This window comes from Phodopus roborovskii, unplaced genomic scaffold, assembly GCF_943737965.1.
Source record: "Phodopus roborovskii unplaced genomic scaffold, PHOROB, whole genome shotgun sequence".
NCBI classification, from domain to species: Eukaryota; Metazoa; Chordata; class Mammalia; order Rodentia; family Cricetidae; genus Phodopus; species Phodopus roborovskii.
In genome coordinates this window covers 30,639,622-30,658,662 of record NW_026126407.1, presented here as the reverse complement: position 1 = coordinate 30,658,662, position 19,041 = coordinate 30,639,622, and the positions used below count along the sequence as shown (strand labels likewise).

The following is a 19,041-nucleotide window of genomic DNA, read 5'->3' as shown; positions in this document are numbered from 1 at the left end:
GCTGCACCCCAAGCTCAGGGATGAGAAGCCTGGGCCTGAGCTTCTTGGAGGAAATTGCCATGAAGATAAGTTCCCTCTTTACAAGGAGGCGGGGCCAGAGAACCAGCTCCAGTCAGGAAGAAAGGACTAATGGGCCACAAACATGTTCATCTGTTCCTCTTAAAACAAAGCGATTCTGTTTCCCCCCTTTACTCTGCTTCCATAACTTCTTAGAAGGTATAATTCCATTAATCCTTTGAGTATTTCTCAATGCATACAATGCATTTTGACCTTATTAACCTCCACCCTTTCCCTCACTCCTAAGTCCACTCCTACTTCCTGTATTTCCTTCCAGCCTCATGTCCTCTCTTTTAAAATTATAATCCAGAGTCTAGTTTGTGCTGCCCATATACCCAGGAGGGTGGGGCCACTTTCTTTTCCTACCAGGAATCATGACCTTAAGGAAACAGATTTTCCCTCTCACATATTCTATAACTCAATGAAGGGGGGCGGGGAGAATCAGTGTACTCCAGGGCATAGTCTATCAAGCTCCAAAATCTCTATTGATACATACACCCCATGCCCATTTTCAGACCATATATCTGACATCAGAATTCCCATGGCTCTCTGCATGCTTGTTTTCTGTACATTGTTGAACTGATAGGGGGGAAAAAAAGATCAGTGATTGCTTGTTGCTTAGGATGAGGTTGAATGTACAGACAGACCTTGGCACAGCTCCCTGTTATGTGAGACACACAGCTTGTGATATCCTGCTTTGACAGTAAGATTGTTCTGTCCAGTCATTCATTCCCTGTAGATATACAGGTGAAAAAGCACATAGCTGCTAAATGTACATACAATTCAGGCGTCTCTCTGTTATCTGGTTCTGGGAAGTTCATGAAGATTGTCTTCTTATTGCATTTTTCCTCGTGTGTTCAACCAGTAGTTTCCTTGTATGGTTTTAAGCATTTATCACTTAGACAGCAATTTGATGTTCCAAGAGACTGCAGGCACATGTCACACACATACCACATATCACTACCTCATATAGGATAGACTGGAAGTTTGCAATATATTACAGGTTGAACTGGTAGAAAGTCATTGTTGATAATCAATGGGCAGTTACTTGTTTTGTTTCTTGTTTTTTAAAAATATTTTTTTTTTGAGACAGGATTTGTGGTAGTTTGAAGTAATTGGCCCTCATAAGCTCATAGGGAGTGGTGCTACTAGAAGGTGTGACTTTGTTGGAGTAGGTATAGCCTGTTGAAGGAAGCTGTGAGGGGTGGGCTTTGAGGTTTCATATGCTCAAGCTTCCCTCCATGTGACTTTCAGACCATTTCCTGTCACCTGCAATGTAGGACTCCTTTAGAGTTAAGGACAGAAGTAAAGGGTAATAGAATTTGCCTCCCATGCCAGTCATATGTCAGAGGTGTCTGTCTCTGAATGGAGGCCTAGAGAGGCCACTGTATGAAGCTGTGAAGTTGAAGCTGGATTGCCAAGATGTTAGAGATGCCGGAGCTGTGGGATACCTGATGAGGAGAGCTGCTAATGGAGTGGAACCAGCCTAAGAGAAAGAAGTGTGTTGCAGTCAACAAAGCTGAGTGGAGTTGGAGACCTGTAGAGCATTTGACACCAGACATGGAGATGCAGAGTTTGGAGTTTGCTCAGGTGGTTTTAAGTCCTGCATTGGTGTAGTATTTCTTTATTATGTTCCCTTCCCTATGTTTTAGAATGGTAATGTATAGCCTGTGCCATTATATGTTGGAAGCATGTGATCTGATTTTTTATTTTTATAGATGATTACAGTTAAGAGGTTGCATGAATCTCAGAAGAGACTTTGAACATTGGGCTTTCATTTTAATCAATTAATTAGGCTTTTTTTTAAAGATAAGGTTTCTCTGTGTTGTTTTGGAGCCTGTCCTGGAACTCATTCTGATCTCCAACTCACAGAGATCTGCCTGCCTCTGACTCCCAAGGGCTAGGATTAAAGGAATACACCACCATCACCGGGCTGAACTTTGAACTTTTAAACATTGTTGAGACTGGGATAGACTATGGACTTCTGAAGTTGGACTAACTGCATTTTGCATTATGATATGGTTATAAGCTTATGAGGGCCAGGGAGTGGAATGTGGCAGTTTGAATGTAATTGGCCTTCATGAGCTCATAGGGAGTGTTAGGAAGTATGTGGCTTTATTGGAGTGGGTATAGCTTTGTTAGAGGAGGTGTGTCACTGTGGGGGCAGGCTTTGAGGTCTCTTTTGTTCAAGCTTTCCTCAGCGAGACACTGAGACCACTTCCTGTTGCCTGAAAGATTTAGGACTCTCAACTACTTCTCTAGCGCTCTGTCTGCTTGTATGCTCTCTGCCACAATGACAATGGACTGAACTTCTGAAAGTGTAAGCGAGTCACCCCAATTAATTAAATTTTTTATTTTTTGGTAAGAGTTGCTGTGGTCATGGTGTCTCTTTGTCTCTTCACAACAAAAGAAACCCTAAAGGAACCCTAAGACAGGGTTTCTCTGTGTAACAGCCCTGGATATCCTGGAATTTGTTCTGTAGACCAGACTGGCCTCAGACTCACAGAGAACCACCTGCTTCTGCCTCCTGAGTGCTGGGATTAAATGTGTGCACCACTACTGTCTGGCTGGGCAGTTACTTGTATTAGTTATTTTTCTTGTTGCTGTGATAAAATACCCCTGCAAAAACAGATTAAGAGAGAAGGAGTTTATCTTTGGGTCACAGTTCAAGGCTACAGTCCCTTGTGATGGGGAAGGCAACTGAGCACATGACATCTGCAGTCAGGAGCAGAGAGAGGTGAATGCTGGCACTCAGCTGGCTTCCTCCACTGTATGCAGTGCAGGGCTCTCGCCTAGTGACTGGTGCTGCTACCCTAGGGATGGTCTTCCCATCTTGATTAACTTAAACAAGACAATCCCTTACAGAGATTTGTCCCCAAGGTGACTCTAGGTCCCGTCAAGTTGAAAATTGATATAAATCATCACACACAAACCTGCAACGTACTGAGACATTTCCCACATACAGGACAGAGAGCCTCATTTCCTCAGAGACAGACTTCTCCGCTGACAGCTTCCCCTGCTATATACACTGCGACTGCTAGTACTGAAACACACAGAAATAGATGAAAGGCCACTGAGATGGGGCCCTGGGTGTTGTACGTGACACAGAGGCAGGTAAATAGCCATCAGGAGCAGGCTGCTCACTTTGTGGCATCACAAAGGACAGTAAGTCAAAAAGAGAAGAAATTGCTTATTAATACTATTGACTTGCAGTGGGACGCTCCAATGGTTGATTTGAGCGTAAAATAGCAGTTCCTAGAAGCTGCAAAGGTGAATAGAGGAACAGAGAGAGTCTGGATAATAGGTACCAAAAGGGTTAAATGTAAGGAGCTGGTTCTGGTGTGCTCGGCACAGCACAGCACAGAGGTTCTTGTTTAAAATAACGTATTATGCTCTTTATGGATAAGCAGAACAGAGATTCCCTAGAGATGAGGCAATGATATTAAAATGGTAAACATACCCTCAGTTGGTCAGCATCTACTGACTCCCCAGATTAAAAAAATTTATTTATTTATTTTTATTTGATGTGCATTGATGTTTTGCTTGCATACGTGTCTGTGTGAGGATCCTCTGGAGTTGGAGTGAGAGACAGTTACCAGTTGCCATGTGGATGCTGGGAATTAAATCCAGGTCATCTAGAAGAGCAGTGTCAGTGTTCTTAACTGCTGAGCCATCTCTCAAGATTTGATAATTATGTATTGTTCATTTGAGTCAAGTTGTCACATTGTATCTCATAAATAAGTACAATTGTACTACACGGGCGCGCGCGCACACACACACACACACACACTCTGGTATAAAGTGAGTTAGGATAATTATGGGGCTTGAGGAAATTAACTTTACATAGCATCTTGTCAAGGTGATGGTACCTGTGGTGGTTTGAAAGAAAATGGCCCCCATAGGAAGTAGTACCATTAGAAGGTGGTGTGGCTTTGTTGGAGAAAGTGTGTCGCTGTTGGGGGTGGACTTTGAGGTCTCCTATTCTCACATTAAGCCCAGTGCAGGACACACACTCCTTCTGCAGCCTGCAAATCAAGATACAGAACTCTCAGTTCCTTCTCCAGCACCATGTCTGCCAGCATGCCACTGGCCGTGATGATAATGGACTAAACCTCTGAACCATAAACCAGCCCCAGTTAAATGTTTTCCTTTATAAGAGTTTCTGTGGTCATGCTGGCTCTTCACAGCAATAGAAACCCTGACTAAGACAGTGCCCAAGTAATTTCAAGCACCAGTGGATGCTATTGTGAAAGTAATTTTTAGATGAGGTTAAATTTTAAAGCAGGAACCTTTGAATACTTCAGATGACCTCCTCTGCTGTAAATGACCCTGTATAACCGATTGAAGACCTCAGAGATAAATAAAAACAAAACAAAGCAAAACTGAAACCCACGGGGAAGGAGAGGAAAGAATCATTGTTGTTTGGGCAGAAGCAGTAATATGACTCTTCAAAGATTTCTGGGCTACAAGGCTGCCCTGTAGATACTGTGCTTGCCAAGTCTCACAGCAGAGTGAGCCAATAGAAACAGAGACAGGGAGAGAAGTGAGAGAGAGGAAGAGGAGAAGGAAGAGGGAGAGGTGGGAAGAAAAGGAAGAGGAGGAGGAAAGGGGGAAGAGAAAGGAGGAGAGGAAGTTGAGGAGAGGGCCATGATAGGTTATGGATATGACAGTGCTGTGATTTGCAGGCCACCACAGGCTTTTGTGTTAAGCACCTGTTCCCCAGCATGGAATTAATGTTTTTGAATGTTGTTGAACCTTTAGAAGGGCCTAGTTGGTGGAAGTAGGTCACCAGAGCCAGTAGTTTGTTACTCCTGCCCCTTGTCACTTAGCTCTTTCTGCCACCATGCTCACAGCCTTCTCTTACACTGAGTTATTTCTCTCACCATGCTCCTTCCATTATGAAAGAGTGCAATTCTCTGACACTGTGAGCCAGACAAACCATTTCTTCTTTTAAGTCTTTTCTGTCAGGTGTTTAGGACAATGTGACATAAAAGGAACAAATACTATATAGATCCAGGCATAGGAATAAGAAGATATGAATACTATATACTGCTCCCTTTTCTCTGAAGAACCCCAATGCAGAGCTAAAATGTGGATGCTTGATTTCTGCACATGGAGTTCCATGTATGACTCTTTACCTACCTTCTACAAGGGCAGCTATAAAAATAGAAAGCAATACTGGAATTTTAACAATGTTAGCTGTCCAAAAGAGACCCCTAGGATGACACCTAAGAGACACCAAAAGAGTTGCCATAGGATGCTGTAGACAAACTGTCAACAACTCTACATGCTGACCCCTCTCAAGCAGACAAATCCTCCCTTGGAGATGAAAGCAGTAAGCTAGTGCTTTGGAGTAACCTTACCACAAGGGGAGGCAATTTAATTAGTGCTTGTGTTGTCTACAACCTGAATTCTAAACTTGTTTGAGTTGACTGATGAAGGATATGGAATAAAATGCCCTAGTTTTCAGGAACTGAGAGGACCTGCAGATGTGTTCACCCACCCATGGTTGTCCAGCTCTTCCTGGAGGGAGCACGGACAGTGGTCACAATCCCTTCTACCATGTGGCTCTTGTGTCCATCCTGGAGGAAGCATGGATGATGGTCACAAAGATGTAAAGATGTCATGTAGAGATGTGTGCTGGGAACCAGGCCCCTGTACTTCACAAACCCCAAAAGAAATTCATCAAGGCAGGAAACTATCTTCTTCATCTTAGAAGAGTATAGCAATGTCTGGGGGAATCTCTGTGAGAAAAAAAAATCTAAGTTTAATTTGGCAAAGATATTGCAAGTCATATGTATACAAGAACGCGTTCTCATACATGACATTTTAATGGGAGACAGCTTTCACATGTGTTTTTTACACTGTTGATGACTCTTCTTTCCACTTGCCACAGTGATATTCTGTCCCTGAAAGAGGAAATGGATGGCGAATCCTCTGGTCTTTCAGAGAAAATGTTTGCTCCTTCAAAGTGGGTCATAAATTAGTGTCCAAAACCAGCTGGCCGGAAGGTATGTGCCTCATGGCTCCTTCACAGCTTCCCAGTATTCTGGGGCATCAGACATGCATGACCCTATCTTCTTTAATAAAAACTCCTCCTTATTGAGAAGAGTCTTGGCATCACTTGACACAGTATCAATGAAGAGACTTTTCAAATAGAAAGTCTTCTTAAAGTAAAGGCCTGTGGCAAGTGGCCCCCCAGTAACAGAGGAAATATACTCAATATATTTCAATAGTTTTTCTTCTATGGACATGTCTTTGGCCCTTGTTAGCAAATGGAAAGACTTAAGGTGTGCCTTGATTTCATTTAGAGACATGTTAAAATCCTTGGCAATATTTTCCAGTGAGGCATCACCCAGCCCAAAGTAAGATCTGTAGAGATCCAAGGTCTCCTCTACGTTCTGTATTTTATCTCTGATCAAGCCCCCAAGTGGAATGGTGGCCCATGCTCCAGCCTTCAAGGCCTCTAGCCAGATCTTTTGTTTCAGGAAATCTCTCTTCTGGTCAATGGCAGACTCAGTAACACTGTGCAAGGATAGCATGAAGATGTGGCGCTTGTGGGCTGGGAGCTCACTCAGTAGGGTTGTCACCAGCTGCGGGAAGTCAAAGTCAGACACATCAAAGTTAGAGACCAAGAAGACTGGAGGCTCACTGGAAAGAGCCTCCTGAAGATGCTTTGAGCAGTCATCTCGGATTTTCTTTAGGACGCTGTCCCTATTGAAAGTCTTAGATTTACTTCTCTGTTCATTATATAAGTCATGATCTATCTTGGTTCGGACAAAGTAGAACTTTGAATTCATCTTGGCGATGGCTTTGGCCAGATGTGCGTCATTTTCTTTGAAGCGTGTAGCTGATATGATAATGAAAAAGTCATACTCGGCAAACTTCATTTCCGTTAGGTAGTTTTGAAGTGGGAAGGAAGTGGACCCAATGCCAGGCAGGTCCCATATTGTGACAGTGGGAAGCTTTGGGTGTGTGTATGGGGTTCTCTTCATGGTCGTCTCTGTCACCCCAGTGGGGGCTGCGCCTTCTTCTTCATTCTGCACTCCTTTCAGGGCATTGATAAAGCTGGATTTGCCCGCCCCTGTTTCTCCCGTCACCGCGATGTTTAGTGGGGCTCTGTCGATGTTTCTTAGAGCACTCCTGATTGCAGAAATTGCTCCCGGAAGGTTCTTATTCTCCAGGTGGGATTCAATCAAGGTGATGGTTTCCTCAGAGAGGATTTTGCTCTCCTTCTTGAAGTTCTTAAAAAAATTTTCAAAGCTGGACGCCCAAAGCTGGGCCGTTGAAGGAGAAGGTCTGGAAGGCTTACATGTAGCTGTTTGCCATAGAAGATGCTGAATGAGGGAGGAAAGAAAGACCTTGTGATTATTGGTACAGCAAAGCAGGGTCTAGGAGTTTGCTACTACAGTAAAACAGGACTTCTTCTCCTGTCCCCTTTATAGGCAGAAGCAACTTCCTCTCTGTTCCTGGCTGCAGTTTAGATTTCTGGCTTGCATGTCAAATGCTCTCTTACTCAGGCTCTACTTTTCCTATGGCTTCCCTCTTCTTTTGCTGTCCAATTCAAGGGCAACTTATTCCTTGCAGTTACCTACCCTGGTGTTTATTTCTTATTTAAAATTATCTTTAAATTCTGTTTGCTCTTTTTTTTAAGATTAATACCTCTACATTGCAAAAACCTTAAAGGCACAGTTTTGCATATCAGAAACAGCAAACATCATCTCTCATGGAAAAGTTCCCTCTTGTGAATGCTTGCAAGCATTGCTTCTTAGGCCTCATGACCTCTGGGCTCTTAGCACAGCCATCTAGTTTCTCTTGTAAATAAAGGGAGAATGGACATGAGCTGGTGAGTGGACAAGATTCATTACCTGTCCCACAGAGGGTTGGACATATTACTATCCATCTGTAATGGACTTTGTTTTTAGCCATAAAAAAATTATGTCATTTGTAGGAAAGTGGATGTAACTGGAGATAATCATATTAAGTCAGTTACACCAGCCTCAGGAAGACAAATACATTTTCTTATTCATGAAACTTAGATTTTATATAGACTCATAAGTTATGTAAGTGTATATAATATGAAAGTGGAAGTGATTGAAATCTCCACACACCAGAATATCAGAGCAACATGAAGCTGGTCTCATGTGACTGCCTGCATTTACCTTCTGTTCCTACTGCAATTCCAAAGTTCAGACAAGCACAAGGGCATGGTGGCAGGCAGTAGGGAAAGGAATGAGTAAGAATATATAAGAATGGAGGAGATGTATAATGGCACACTTGTATGGAAATGCCATAATATAACCCATCATGTTGCATGTGTACCTAAACTATAATAAAAAAAGAAAAACAATGAGATCCAAGAGAATAATGATAAATGTAATTAGAATGAAAACATAAGATCTGTCTTAGAAAGTCAGATATGTGAAATTTTGAAAGAAACCTTGAAAGTCCATTTATAATAGACATAAATACACACAGAGACAGGAAGGCAAGGAGAGAAGGAAGGAAGAAAGGAAAGGAAGGGAAAGGAAGGGAAAGGAAGGGAGCAAATCAAATTTCAATAATTAACCAAGGAAGTGGAAAGCATTGAACAATACTCACAAAACACTGATGAAAGAAATCTCAAAGAAGGCTTCAAAATGTTGCTAAGATTCCCATGTTTATAGTTTATAAACATTAAATGTTACCAAAGTGTCCATACTTTGCATAGTGATCTACAGACCCCAATACAATCTCATTTAAACACCAGTGCCTTTTAAAATAGAAGTAGATTGTGGAATCATAAAATTCACATAGAAATGCAAAAGACTACAAATAGCCCAAACAGTACTGATCAAAAAGAAGAAGCTAGGAAATCACAATACCTGATTTCAAGGCATAGTACAGAGCCACAGTAAATAGTATGACAGTGGCATGAAAACATACTCATAGACCAACTAACTTACCAGAAGAGAGGACCTAGAAATGTCTCCATACATGCTCAGGCAACTGAGTGCACCTACAGTCAATCAAATCTCAGCCAGGTTTCCAAAAACTAACATTGTACAAAGGACACATTACTTGACAAGTGGAACTGGGCAAACTGTACATCAGGCAAGACTAAAACTTGATCCTTATCTTTCACCATATTAAAAAAAAAAACACAACTAAAAATGGGCCAAGAGCTTACTATAAGATGGGAAAATTTAAGCTCCTAAAAGGAAATGTATATGAAAAACTTAATCAGACTTTTCCACCTAGGGTCCACAAGGCATAAAAAACAAAAGCAAACTGACAAGGAGGTGTCCATCTGATGGAACTACGTCTTAAAAACAAAGCAAATAAATATCACATTAATGAGCCAATTTGTAACGAACAGCCTTAAGATTGCCTCATGTAACAGCCTTAACCAGAAAGATCTCAACAGCTGTAGGAAATGGATCTGACCAAATTCATCAGAGTTACCGTGAAACATTTCAACAAAATGGGATAGAAAGGTTCTTCCTGGAACAATTGTAGAGAACACTATTTTGTCCCATTGACTCCTCCCAATAAAGAGAGGCACTAGAGTTGAATGAACTCACCTTGTCTGTAAAAAGTTCTTCTTTACTAAGGAGAATTTTAACATCATTTGCCACAGTGTCAATGAAGTAATTTTGCAAGTGGAAAGCCTTTGAAAAGTAAGGGTGGCTAATGTACTCTAATAGTTTATCTGTTAAGGATTTACCCTGCTCTTCTGAAAACAAATGTGGAGACTTAATGTTCGCCTTGAGTTCCTCCAGTGGCAGGCACAAATCCTCAGCGATGTTTTCCAGGGACGTCTCATCCAGGCCAAAGGAAGATCTGCAGAGGTTCAAAGTCTTTAGCAACTCCTCTATGGCATTTTTGGTCAAACCCCTAAATGGTATGGTGGCCCATGCTTTTGGCATTACAGATTCCTTCCAGACTTTGTCTTTCAGGGTATCCCTCTTGTGGTCTATGGTGGAATGAGTAACACTTGGCAAAGTGAGCATGAAGATGTGGCGTTTGTAGGCTGGGAGCTCCCTCAGAAGGGTGGTCTCCAGCTTTGGGAAGTCAAAGTCAGACACATCAAAGTTAGAGACCAAGAAGACTGGAGGCTCCTGCTGGGTAACTTCCTTAAGCATACCTGAAATGGTATTTCGAATCTGCTTTAAGATGTTCTCTCTATTGAATCTCCAAGGACTACACTGCTTTTGAACCATTAGATCTTGTTCTGTGTTGGTCCGAACAAAATAGAAACTCCTATTCACTTGCACAATGGCTTTGGCTAGTTCTGCGTCATTATGTTTAAAGCGTCCAGAAGAGACAATAATGAAGAAGTCATACTCCTCAAACTTGATTTTCTTCAGATAATCATGTGGTTGGAAGGCAGTGGACCCAATGCCAGGCAGGTCCCATAGAGTCACACTAGGGAGTTTTGAGTATGGGTATGGTATTCTCTCAGTGGTTGTACATATCACTCCAGTGGAAGCAGCTGCACCCTCTTCATCAGGCCCCACCCCCCGTAGAGCATTGATGAGACTGGATTTTCCAGCCCCAATCTCCCCCACCACTGCAATGTTCAGTGGGGCTTTCTCAATGTCAGTCAGAGCATTGCTGATTGCAGATACTGCTCCCTGAAGGTTTCCGTCCTCTAGGTATGATTCAATCAAGGCGGTTAATTCCTGAGACAGGATTTTGGTTTCCATCTTGAAATTGTGAAGATTTGAACCAAGGCTGGAGGTCGAATCAGGATCCTTGCCCTGGGGGGGTGTAGAAGAGGAGGTCTGACCCATGACTGGCAGCAGTTGATGGCACTAAAGGGAGGAAAGAGCCAGGAAGGTTAAAAAAAAAAAGGTTCAGAAAGAGCAAGCAAATGGAAAAGCAGAGCCCCTGTAACCACCCCACACTACAAATGGGGTCTTTCCCCCTCTTAATCAAATGCTCAGGACTCGACTGCATTTTCTCCTGTCCTGGATGCAAATTGTGCCTTGGCTCAGACTCCTCTACCCTTGACCATTTTCCTCTTTAAAGCACTTTTCATTCTTCAAGGTCAAATTCAGACCTCAACACCAGCACTAAGGAGGCTGTGCTGTGGATCACAGGTTTGAGGTCCACCTGGGCTACAGTAGCAAGACCTTTGTTTGGAAAAGAAATTACCCAGTTTCAAAGCTCTGTCAGTCTCTTCAAATAAGGTCATATTATGACATGTAAATGGGTTTTCAGTTTACTTGAATAATTGACATGAATGGTAATTATTCAAATTCAACTGGAGAGCACAACTCATGGTCAGAAGAAGTGGTCTTAAGGATGCGGGCACCCTTGGTGTGTCTCTTTTGGATTTTCCGCTGACTTTTTACATCTAAGAGGTCCTTTTTACCCTTTGGTGCTGAAAACCCTTTGTTCTGGCAATCAAAACCATGTGGCTGTGGTGGTCATAGGCTCAGGTGAAGGAAGCTGCCAATGTTGTTTTATGAAATGGCCATGATATACCCATTAATTTGCTACCTAAATATTTGTGTTTGTATCTGTGAATTAGTACTATCATCCACCTTGGTCAGAGAAGCCGCTCTTTATAGTGAGTAGGAGTAAATGTAAAGTAATTCACAATGGTCAAAGAGTTAAGAATAAGTGATGTTGAATGCTCAGCCATAAATAGGATGGGGCGTCTATATCAACCCCCAACCCCCTTCTCCCCCTGCAAGGCTAAGTGCCGTGACAGAGCGATGTAAGAACCGGGGGAAGCGGTGGTAGAGTGTTTTGACAAGGTAAAAAAAAATCCTGAAAGAGTAAACATTCAAATAATTCAGTGGTCCAATGAGCTGTAGAGACAGTCATCAAGAGACTAAATAAAATGGTCAATAAATGTTTGAAAATGTTTTCAATAGCCTGAGCTATCAGAGAAGGGCAAATTAAAACTGCTTTGATATTCCATCTGAATGAAGTCAGAATGGCTACCATCAAGAAGCCAATTAACAACAACAACAAATTGCAGAAACGAGGACCCATATTCACTGTCAGAAGTTGGTGCAGCTTCTACAGAAATAAATATGAATTTTCTCAAGAAAGTTATTTGCTGGTCCAGCAATACCATTCAGTTCAACCTGATGGACTCTTAGTCAATAGTCCACAGAGGTGCAAGCATATATATCCATGGCATCAAGTCAGTGTAGATATCCATACACAGATGAATGAACAAAGAAAACATGACATAGAGGCAACAGGATTCTGTGCAGCTGGGAAGAAAAATGAAAGCATGACATTTTCAGAAAAGTATAACTGGAAGTCACTATTCAGAGAAGAGAACCCAGAATTCAGAAAGACAAATATTCTTTTCTTTTACAGGCTGAGCCTAACCTTAAAAGCGTGTGTACCCATACCTGTGGTTTTCAGATCCCCAGTCTCGAAAAGGGATCAGGGAAGGCTGGAGAGGTACTAAGGGAGGTGGAAAATCAAGCAGTGGGGTTATATGTAACAGGGAAGCAGAAGCAAGGACTAACTGGAAGGAAATGAAGCAGCTGGAGTACAAAAGGGAGGAGTACAGACGAGAACAGAATACATCGACACATATGTATGAAGAAGGTATGATGAAACTCGGCGATTAAAATAGAATAAAAAGACTTAGCTGGTTAAGATTTTTCAGTATCAGCTGAGCGGTGGTAGCACAGGCATTTAATCACAGTACGTGAGAGACAGAGGCATATGTATCTCTGTGAATTCAAGGCCAGCCTGGACTACAGAGTGAGTTTCAGGACAGCAAGGGCTGTTATGCAGAGGACCCCCTGCCCAAATCTTTCGGTATTATTTTTCTAATGGTACAGTCCCTGGGAGACTCGGTGATGAAATAACTAAGTAAGTGTTGTAGTTTTGTCTTTTAATATACCTCTGTGATGGCTCATCTTGATTGTCAACAAGACTACATCTGGAATTAACTAAAACCCTAGCAGCTGGGCACACCTGTGTGTTTTTCTTGACTAGCTAGTTCAAGATGGGAAGATCTATTCTAAATCTGGGCTACATCTTCTGGTGGCAGCTCACATAAAAGGACATGGAAGAAGGAAGCTTTTGTTCTTTGCTTGCTTTCTCTCGATCTCACTGGCAAGTCCATCCATTCTGCTGCTGAGGCATTCCTTTGCTGGTATTAGAACCCACTTCTTTAAGGGTTTCAATGTATACTGAAGACCAGTTGTGACATTCAGCTCCATGGATGGAATAATTACTGGATTTTTGGTCTTTCATTCAAGAGACATTGACTATTGGCTAGTCAGATCATGGCTAGTTAGCCACTCCACTAAATTCCCTTTTAATAGAGATTCATGCTAGCAGTTCTGCTCTCCCAGAGAAACCTGACCAAAGCTCCCCAGAAATGAGAAAATTCTACCTATATCATCCTAGGCGAGGGAAAGGTAAAATTGATGGTGTCATGGTTAGGGTTCACTGTTGCTGTGAAGAGGCGCCGTGATTATGGCAACACTTACAAAGAAAACATCTAATTGGGGGGGTGGTGGTTGCTTACAGTTTCAGAAGTTTCAGACCATTATCATCAGGATGGGAGCAGAGCAGTGTGCAGGCGGATATGGTGCTGGAGCTGAGCTTGCTACATCTTGCAGGCAACAGGAAGTCAACTGACTATCACACTGAAAGAAGCTTGAGAAAAAGACCTCAAATCCCCCTTCCCCCACAGTGACACACTTTCTCCAATGAGGCCACATCTCTTAATAGTGCCACCTTTGGGGACCATTTTCTTTCAAACAACCACATATGGTCAGTATCTGAGGATCTTAATAGTCACATTATAGAAACAGGTTTCAGAACATCATCTGCAGATAAAGTCTCTTGTCTCCTCCTCTTAATTCTAGTAAAACAGAACTGTTTCTGTGTTCTGGGCATCTCAAATGTAAACATATGAGCCTTATATAGAGCTGGTCCAGGACAACTGGGTGGTATATGATGTCACTTTTATAAGAAAATAAGAAAATAGGGAGATGTTAGGTGTTCAGCCAGACTTGGATTCTAAGTTCATGTTCATGGGGGTGATGAGGGACGCCCTTCTGTATATGTTTTTCTTATTGATTGATGAATAAAACACTGATTGGCCAGTAGCCCAGCAGGAAGTATGGGGGGTGGCTATCAGAGAAGCAGAATTCAGGGGAGAGAGAGGATGCAAGGGAGACACCATGTAGCTGTTGAGGGAGCAAGATATTCCAGTAAGATAAAACCATGTGGAAATACTTAGATTAATAGAAACTGATTAATAATTAGGAGAGCGCTAGCCCAAAAGAAGCCGGAGCCATCAGCCAAAACAGTTTGTATTAACATAAGCAGTGTTTTTATTGGGGGCTAAATAGCTATGGGACTAGGAGGAACAGAAACTCTGTCTATATGGGAGAGTCAGGTAGGCTTTAGGTGATGGGGATGTGCAGGGGATCCCGGAGGGAGGGCTTACAGCTCAGCCTGGGGACAATTCTCCTAGAAGCCTTAGGGTCTGACATAATCAAACACTGTTGGGTCCTGCATGGACGCCCGAGATGCCTTGAGCAAGCTTGAGCTGTTGGCTGGAACATTCTGCAGTCTCAGCTGGAGCATCTTGCCCCAGAGTTGTTATTGGTTCTTTTCCTGATTTGCTAACACACATCTGCTGGGGAGGAACTAAGCCAGAGAACTTGCACTCTTGACCCTGGATTGTTTTCCACTGTGCTGTGAGTCACTATATAAGGCCGTTCCTTCCCCTCGATAAACAGCATTCTGCATTCCTGTTGTGAATGACCCACTGTCTTGTCTCATATTTAAATCTCTAGGCCTTTGCCCAATTAGTGGAACAGATTATAGCACGGGTGCTACATCCCTTCATGATAAAATCCTGAAGAAAACTGGGAATGGAGCAAATATATTTCAACAAAATAAAGGCGGTACATGCAGTCAACACTACACCAAATGGGAAAACCTCAAAGTCAATGCACTAAGCACAGGAACAAGAAAAGGATTTCCACTTTTTCTCCTCTCTTACCAATTCAGTAATAGAAGTCTTAGCTAGGACAATAAAACCCAAGAAACAATAAAAACATATAACTAGGAAAGGGAGACGTCAAAGATAATATATTAATTATATACATAAGAGACCCTAAAGACTCCTTGGAAGTCCCTTGGAGTTACTTTCAGCAAAGTAACAGAATTAAAAATCAACATACAAATCTTGGTAGCCTACATGTATATTAATGGCAAACATGTCAAAGAAGAAATCAGTGAGCCAGTTTCATTTACACTAGTCAGCACTTTCTCCTCAACAACATACCTTGGAATAAGGCTAATCAAGGGAAGAAAAACCCTCTATAATTAACTTTAAAACCTTCAAGAAAAAAGAAGGAGCAATAAAAGATTAAAACAAACAAACAAACTTGTCATGCTAAATGATTGGAAGAATTCATGTTGTGAAAATGGGTTTCTTAACAAAATCAATCTACAGATTCAATGTAGTTACCATCAAAATTCTAATACCATCATTCACAGAAGCAGGAAAAAAAATCCTGTGTCACAGCTCTAGCTGTTCTGGAACTAGCTCTGCAGACCTGGCTGTTCTCCAACAAACAGGGACCCACCTGCCTCTGCTTCCCTAGTGCTACCACCACCAGGCTTAGGGAAAAAAAATCTTAAAGTTCAGTTTGAAAGTACAAAAGCTCTCACACAGACAAAGCAATCCTAAGGCAGGGAAAATGCTGAAGACACCTCTGTACTTGATTTTAACTTTTGTTACCAAACCACAGTAACAAAAACATCTTTGTTAGCTCCTAGTAGTTTTTACACCATCTTCACTTCTAAATGGCTGCCATTTCTCAGGACTGACCTGTCACTAAATTCAAAACATTCACACAGAGGCTCTGATGCTCAGAATTTGCCACTTGGCTGGACTCACAAATGCTCCCATCCCAACCAGAGTATTGGTGTGATTGCTGGGAAGCACAGAATAAAATCCCATGGTCCGGTCTCATTTGTCATGGAAGATTTTCAAAAGGAAGTGATTTCTAAGCAAGGCGATAAATGATGTGTGGAGTGGGCGAATGGGAAAGGGGGTGGGGTAAAGAGGAGCTTGAGCATGGACATAAAGATGAGGCACTGAAGGGCATCTTGAGAACTGCTAGTAGACCTGTGCTGGAACAAAGAGTTCCAGTTCAGAAGGGAGGAAGAAAGAGTGGGTGGCAATCAAGGATTCCATTCGAGTGATTCAACAGGGAGAGACAGTACCACTTAGGGACAATTGGGAAAGCTGCAGCATACAAAGTGGAAGTGAGCAGTCTCTGTGAGCAGCATCTTTGCAGCTTTCCACTGATGCCAGCAGTGAGAAATCCATCTGACACAGGGCCCAAGTGCTTGCTCACTCTTAGAACAGTAGTATAAGAAAGAATTTCTTCTTTCAACTACTCTGTTGTGCATTTTGGTCTTCTGTATTGTTGTTCAATGAATTGTAAAAATTATATTACCTTCCATTTGGTCAACTTTAACAAATGTGGTTATACCTTACCCCATAAACAAAGGAGTTGATACAAAATGAAAGGCATTCATGAATAGATTTCCTATGTTAGGCTCTAATATGGTTCTCTCTTTTTTTTTTTTTTCACTTTTTAAAAATTAATTTACTTTTTACATTCCAATCCCAGTTTCCCTTCCCTCCTCTCCTCCCTCTCCCCCACTCTCCCCTTCCTCCCATCTGCTCCATGGAGAGGGTGAGACCTCCCCTAGGGAGTCTAAGTCTGTCCCATCATCTCATTGAGGCAGGACCAAGGCACCTCTCCACCCCACCCCCCCCAAGCCCCTGTGTCTAGGCTGAGCAAGGCATTTCTCCATATAGAATGGGCTCCACTAAGTTAGCTTGTGCATTAGAGTTAGATCTTGGACCCACTGCCAGTGACCTCACATATTGTCCCAGTCACTTATATTAAGGGAGTCTAATTCACTCTTATGCAGGTTCCTCATTGGTCAGACCTGAGTCAGTGATCTCTCATTAGCTCAGGTCAGCTGATTCTGTGGGTTTCCCGTCATGGTCTTGGCTCCTTTGTTCATATTATGGCTCCTCCCTCACTTTAAATATACTCCAGGAGCTTGGCTCAGTGGTGAGTTGTGGATTTCTGCATCTGCTTTTATCGGTTTCTGGAAGAAGGTTCAAGCTTTTCTGTGGTTTCTATATGGTTCTTGTTTTATGTAACTAATCTGAACTTCCATCACAGGGCTCAGAGATATAAAAACCAGCCTAGCCTTGATATATATCGGAAACATCAAGGACTTTTGAATGTGGGTAAAGTTCCTGCCATTACATATGTACATGTTATGATAATAATTAAAGAATATATAATCGAGGGATGGGGAGAATTGAAGTGAGGAAAGAGGGAGCCTGGTGGAGTGAGGTGGATTCAGTGTTCATGGGTGAAGTTTTCAAAAAACTATTAAATTACAAAAAATGAATTTTGATATCTTAAAGAAAAAAAATCCTGGTATTATTTGACCACCATATGGAAAATTTGAGAGAAAAATTCATGTGCTGATTTATTACAGAAAACAGTATATAATTCTGCATGGTCCTCAGGTCATTACTGAGCATGGCACATTTTCTGAAGTGTTTGAAAAACCCCAACCTCAATAAAGCAATTATTGCAAGAGTGCCGAGAGGTGGTGGTACCTGCCTTTGATCCCAGCACTCAGGAGGGAGGCCAAGGATCCCAGCAATGGGCAGGCCTCTGTGAGTTCCAGACCAGCCTGGTCTACAAGAGCTAGTTCCAGGGTAGGCTTCAAAATTACAAAGAAACCTTGTCTCGAACCCCCCCCCCCCAATAGGGTAAATAAAATAGTTACAGTATAGCAGGCTGTGGTGGGACACACCTTTAATCTCAGCATTACCAAACAGAGGTAATTGGATCTCCTTAAGTTTAAAGTTCATATTCTAGACAAGCCAGAGGCACACAGAGTGATCAAGTCTGAAACAGAAAACAAAACAAAACAAAAAACCAAAACAAACCAGTAAAAACAACAAATAGCTACAAGGACAAAAACCCACCCCCAAACAGTGCTGAGGAATCTGGTCATGCAGCCTTCCCTCCTTTTCCAAGATTAACCTCTCATTAGAAGAGCAACAGACCGAGGAATGTGCAGGTGGTAGAAAAGTTTGTTGGTGCCTGGCTGGTGGGCTGGGGTGCTCTGTGATGCAGAAGACAGAAAAGGGCCCTACTGAGAACAATCCCTGAGTGAAATAAACCAGAATACGAACTCATTTGCCCTGGTACCAGGAATTCACCTTCCATGTCATAAGTCAGCAGGATTTTTGGTCAAGCTGCACTTAGAAATCCTTCACATACCTGCTCCTGGGCGATGATGTGAGTGGCCCTCTTCTTGGGAGCAAGGTCCCAGGGAATCGTCTAAGCTGGAATGTTCAGGACCGGATGGGATGCAAGTATACTGGGTTTCTGGTTTGTAGGAGAGCAGAACAGCTAGGAAGAAAATGCTGATCTGTCTGGATTTCCTTCCAGATCATGCCCTCTGCTCTGCACTTCCTAGATCTGAACCCTGCTTGCTGGGTCCCTAAAGGGAGGGCCTGCAATGAGGGTAGGGTTTAGTTTCTATTCTTTCAACCAGCAGGCTAGGTTTCACATCCTCCTTCAGAGAGGTTGGTGGAGCTCTGCTGAAGCAGCCCAAGTCCAAAGTCAGGGCTTCCTGATTGCTGTTACCATGGTAGCCTAGTTCAGTGTCAGCGGGTGTTGCCCAGCACTGACTATTCTGCTTCCCCACCTCAAGGCCGCCTGCTCAGATGATGGCATCTATTGCTGGGCTGTATTGACTTTCAGACCCAGGGACCTCAGGGTTCAATGCTTGCAGACACGTGTTGCTGTCCTGTTGATTTTCTTTCTCTTATCTAATGGTTAATGTAGGTGGACATGTGTTTGTAGGCGCTGTTGTCACTCGGATACCATTCTCCTTATTTTGAGACAGACACTCTCACTGGCTCGAACTTCACCAGTTAGG

At 42.5% G+C, this 19,041-nt stretch overlaps 1 protein-coding gene across 1 annotated transcript; it reads right to left on the bottom strand.

Moving 5' to 3' along the window:
• Nucleotides 1–5,868: 5,868 nt before the first annotated feature.
• On the bottom strand, nucleotides 5,869–18,664 carry LOC127219377 (uncharacterized). Its single transcript, XM_051180854.1, has 3 exons — nucleotides 18,378–18,664; nucleotides 9,621–10,853; nucleotides 5,869–7,394 (listed from the first exon to the last, which is right to left on the bottom strand). The coding sequence occupies exons 2-3, from the start codon at nucleotides 10,830–10,832 to the stop codon at nucleotides 6,078–6,080; spliced, it is 2,529 nt and encodes an 842-aa protein (XP_051036811.1). The 5' UTR covers nucleotides 10,833–10,853; nucleotides 18,378–18,664; the 3' UTR covers nucleotides 5,869–6,077.
• Between the last annotated feature and the right edge of the window lie 377 nt (nucleotides 18,665–19,041).

Bases quoted from the DNA above. Each gene is read 5' to 3' on its own strand.
- LOC127219377 (XM_051180854.1), bottom strand. From the start codon at position 10,832: ATGGGTCAGACCTCCTCTTCTACACCCCCCCAGGGCAAGGATCCTGAT. The intron at 7,395-9,620 runs GTGAGTTCATTC...TCCCTCATTCAG, and splicing joins AAGAACTTTTTACAGACAAG to CATCTTCTATGGCAAACAGC.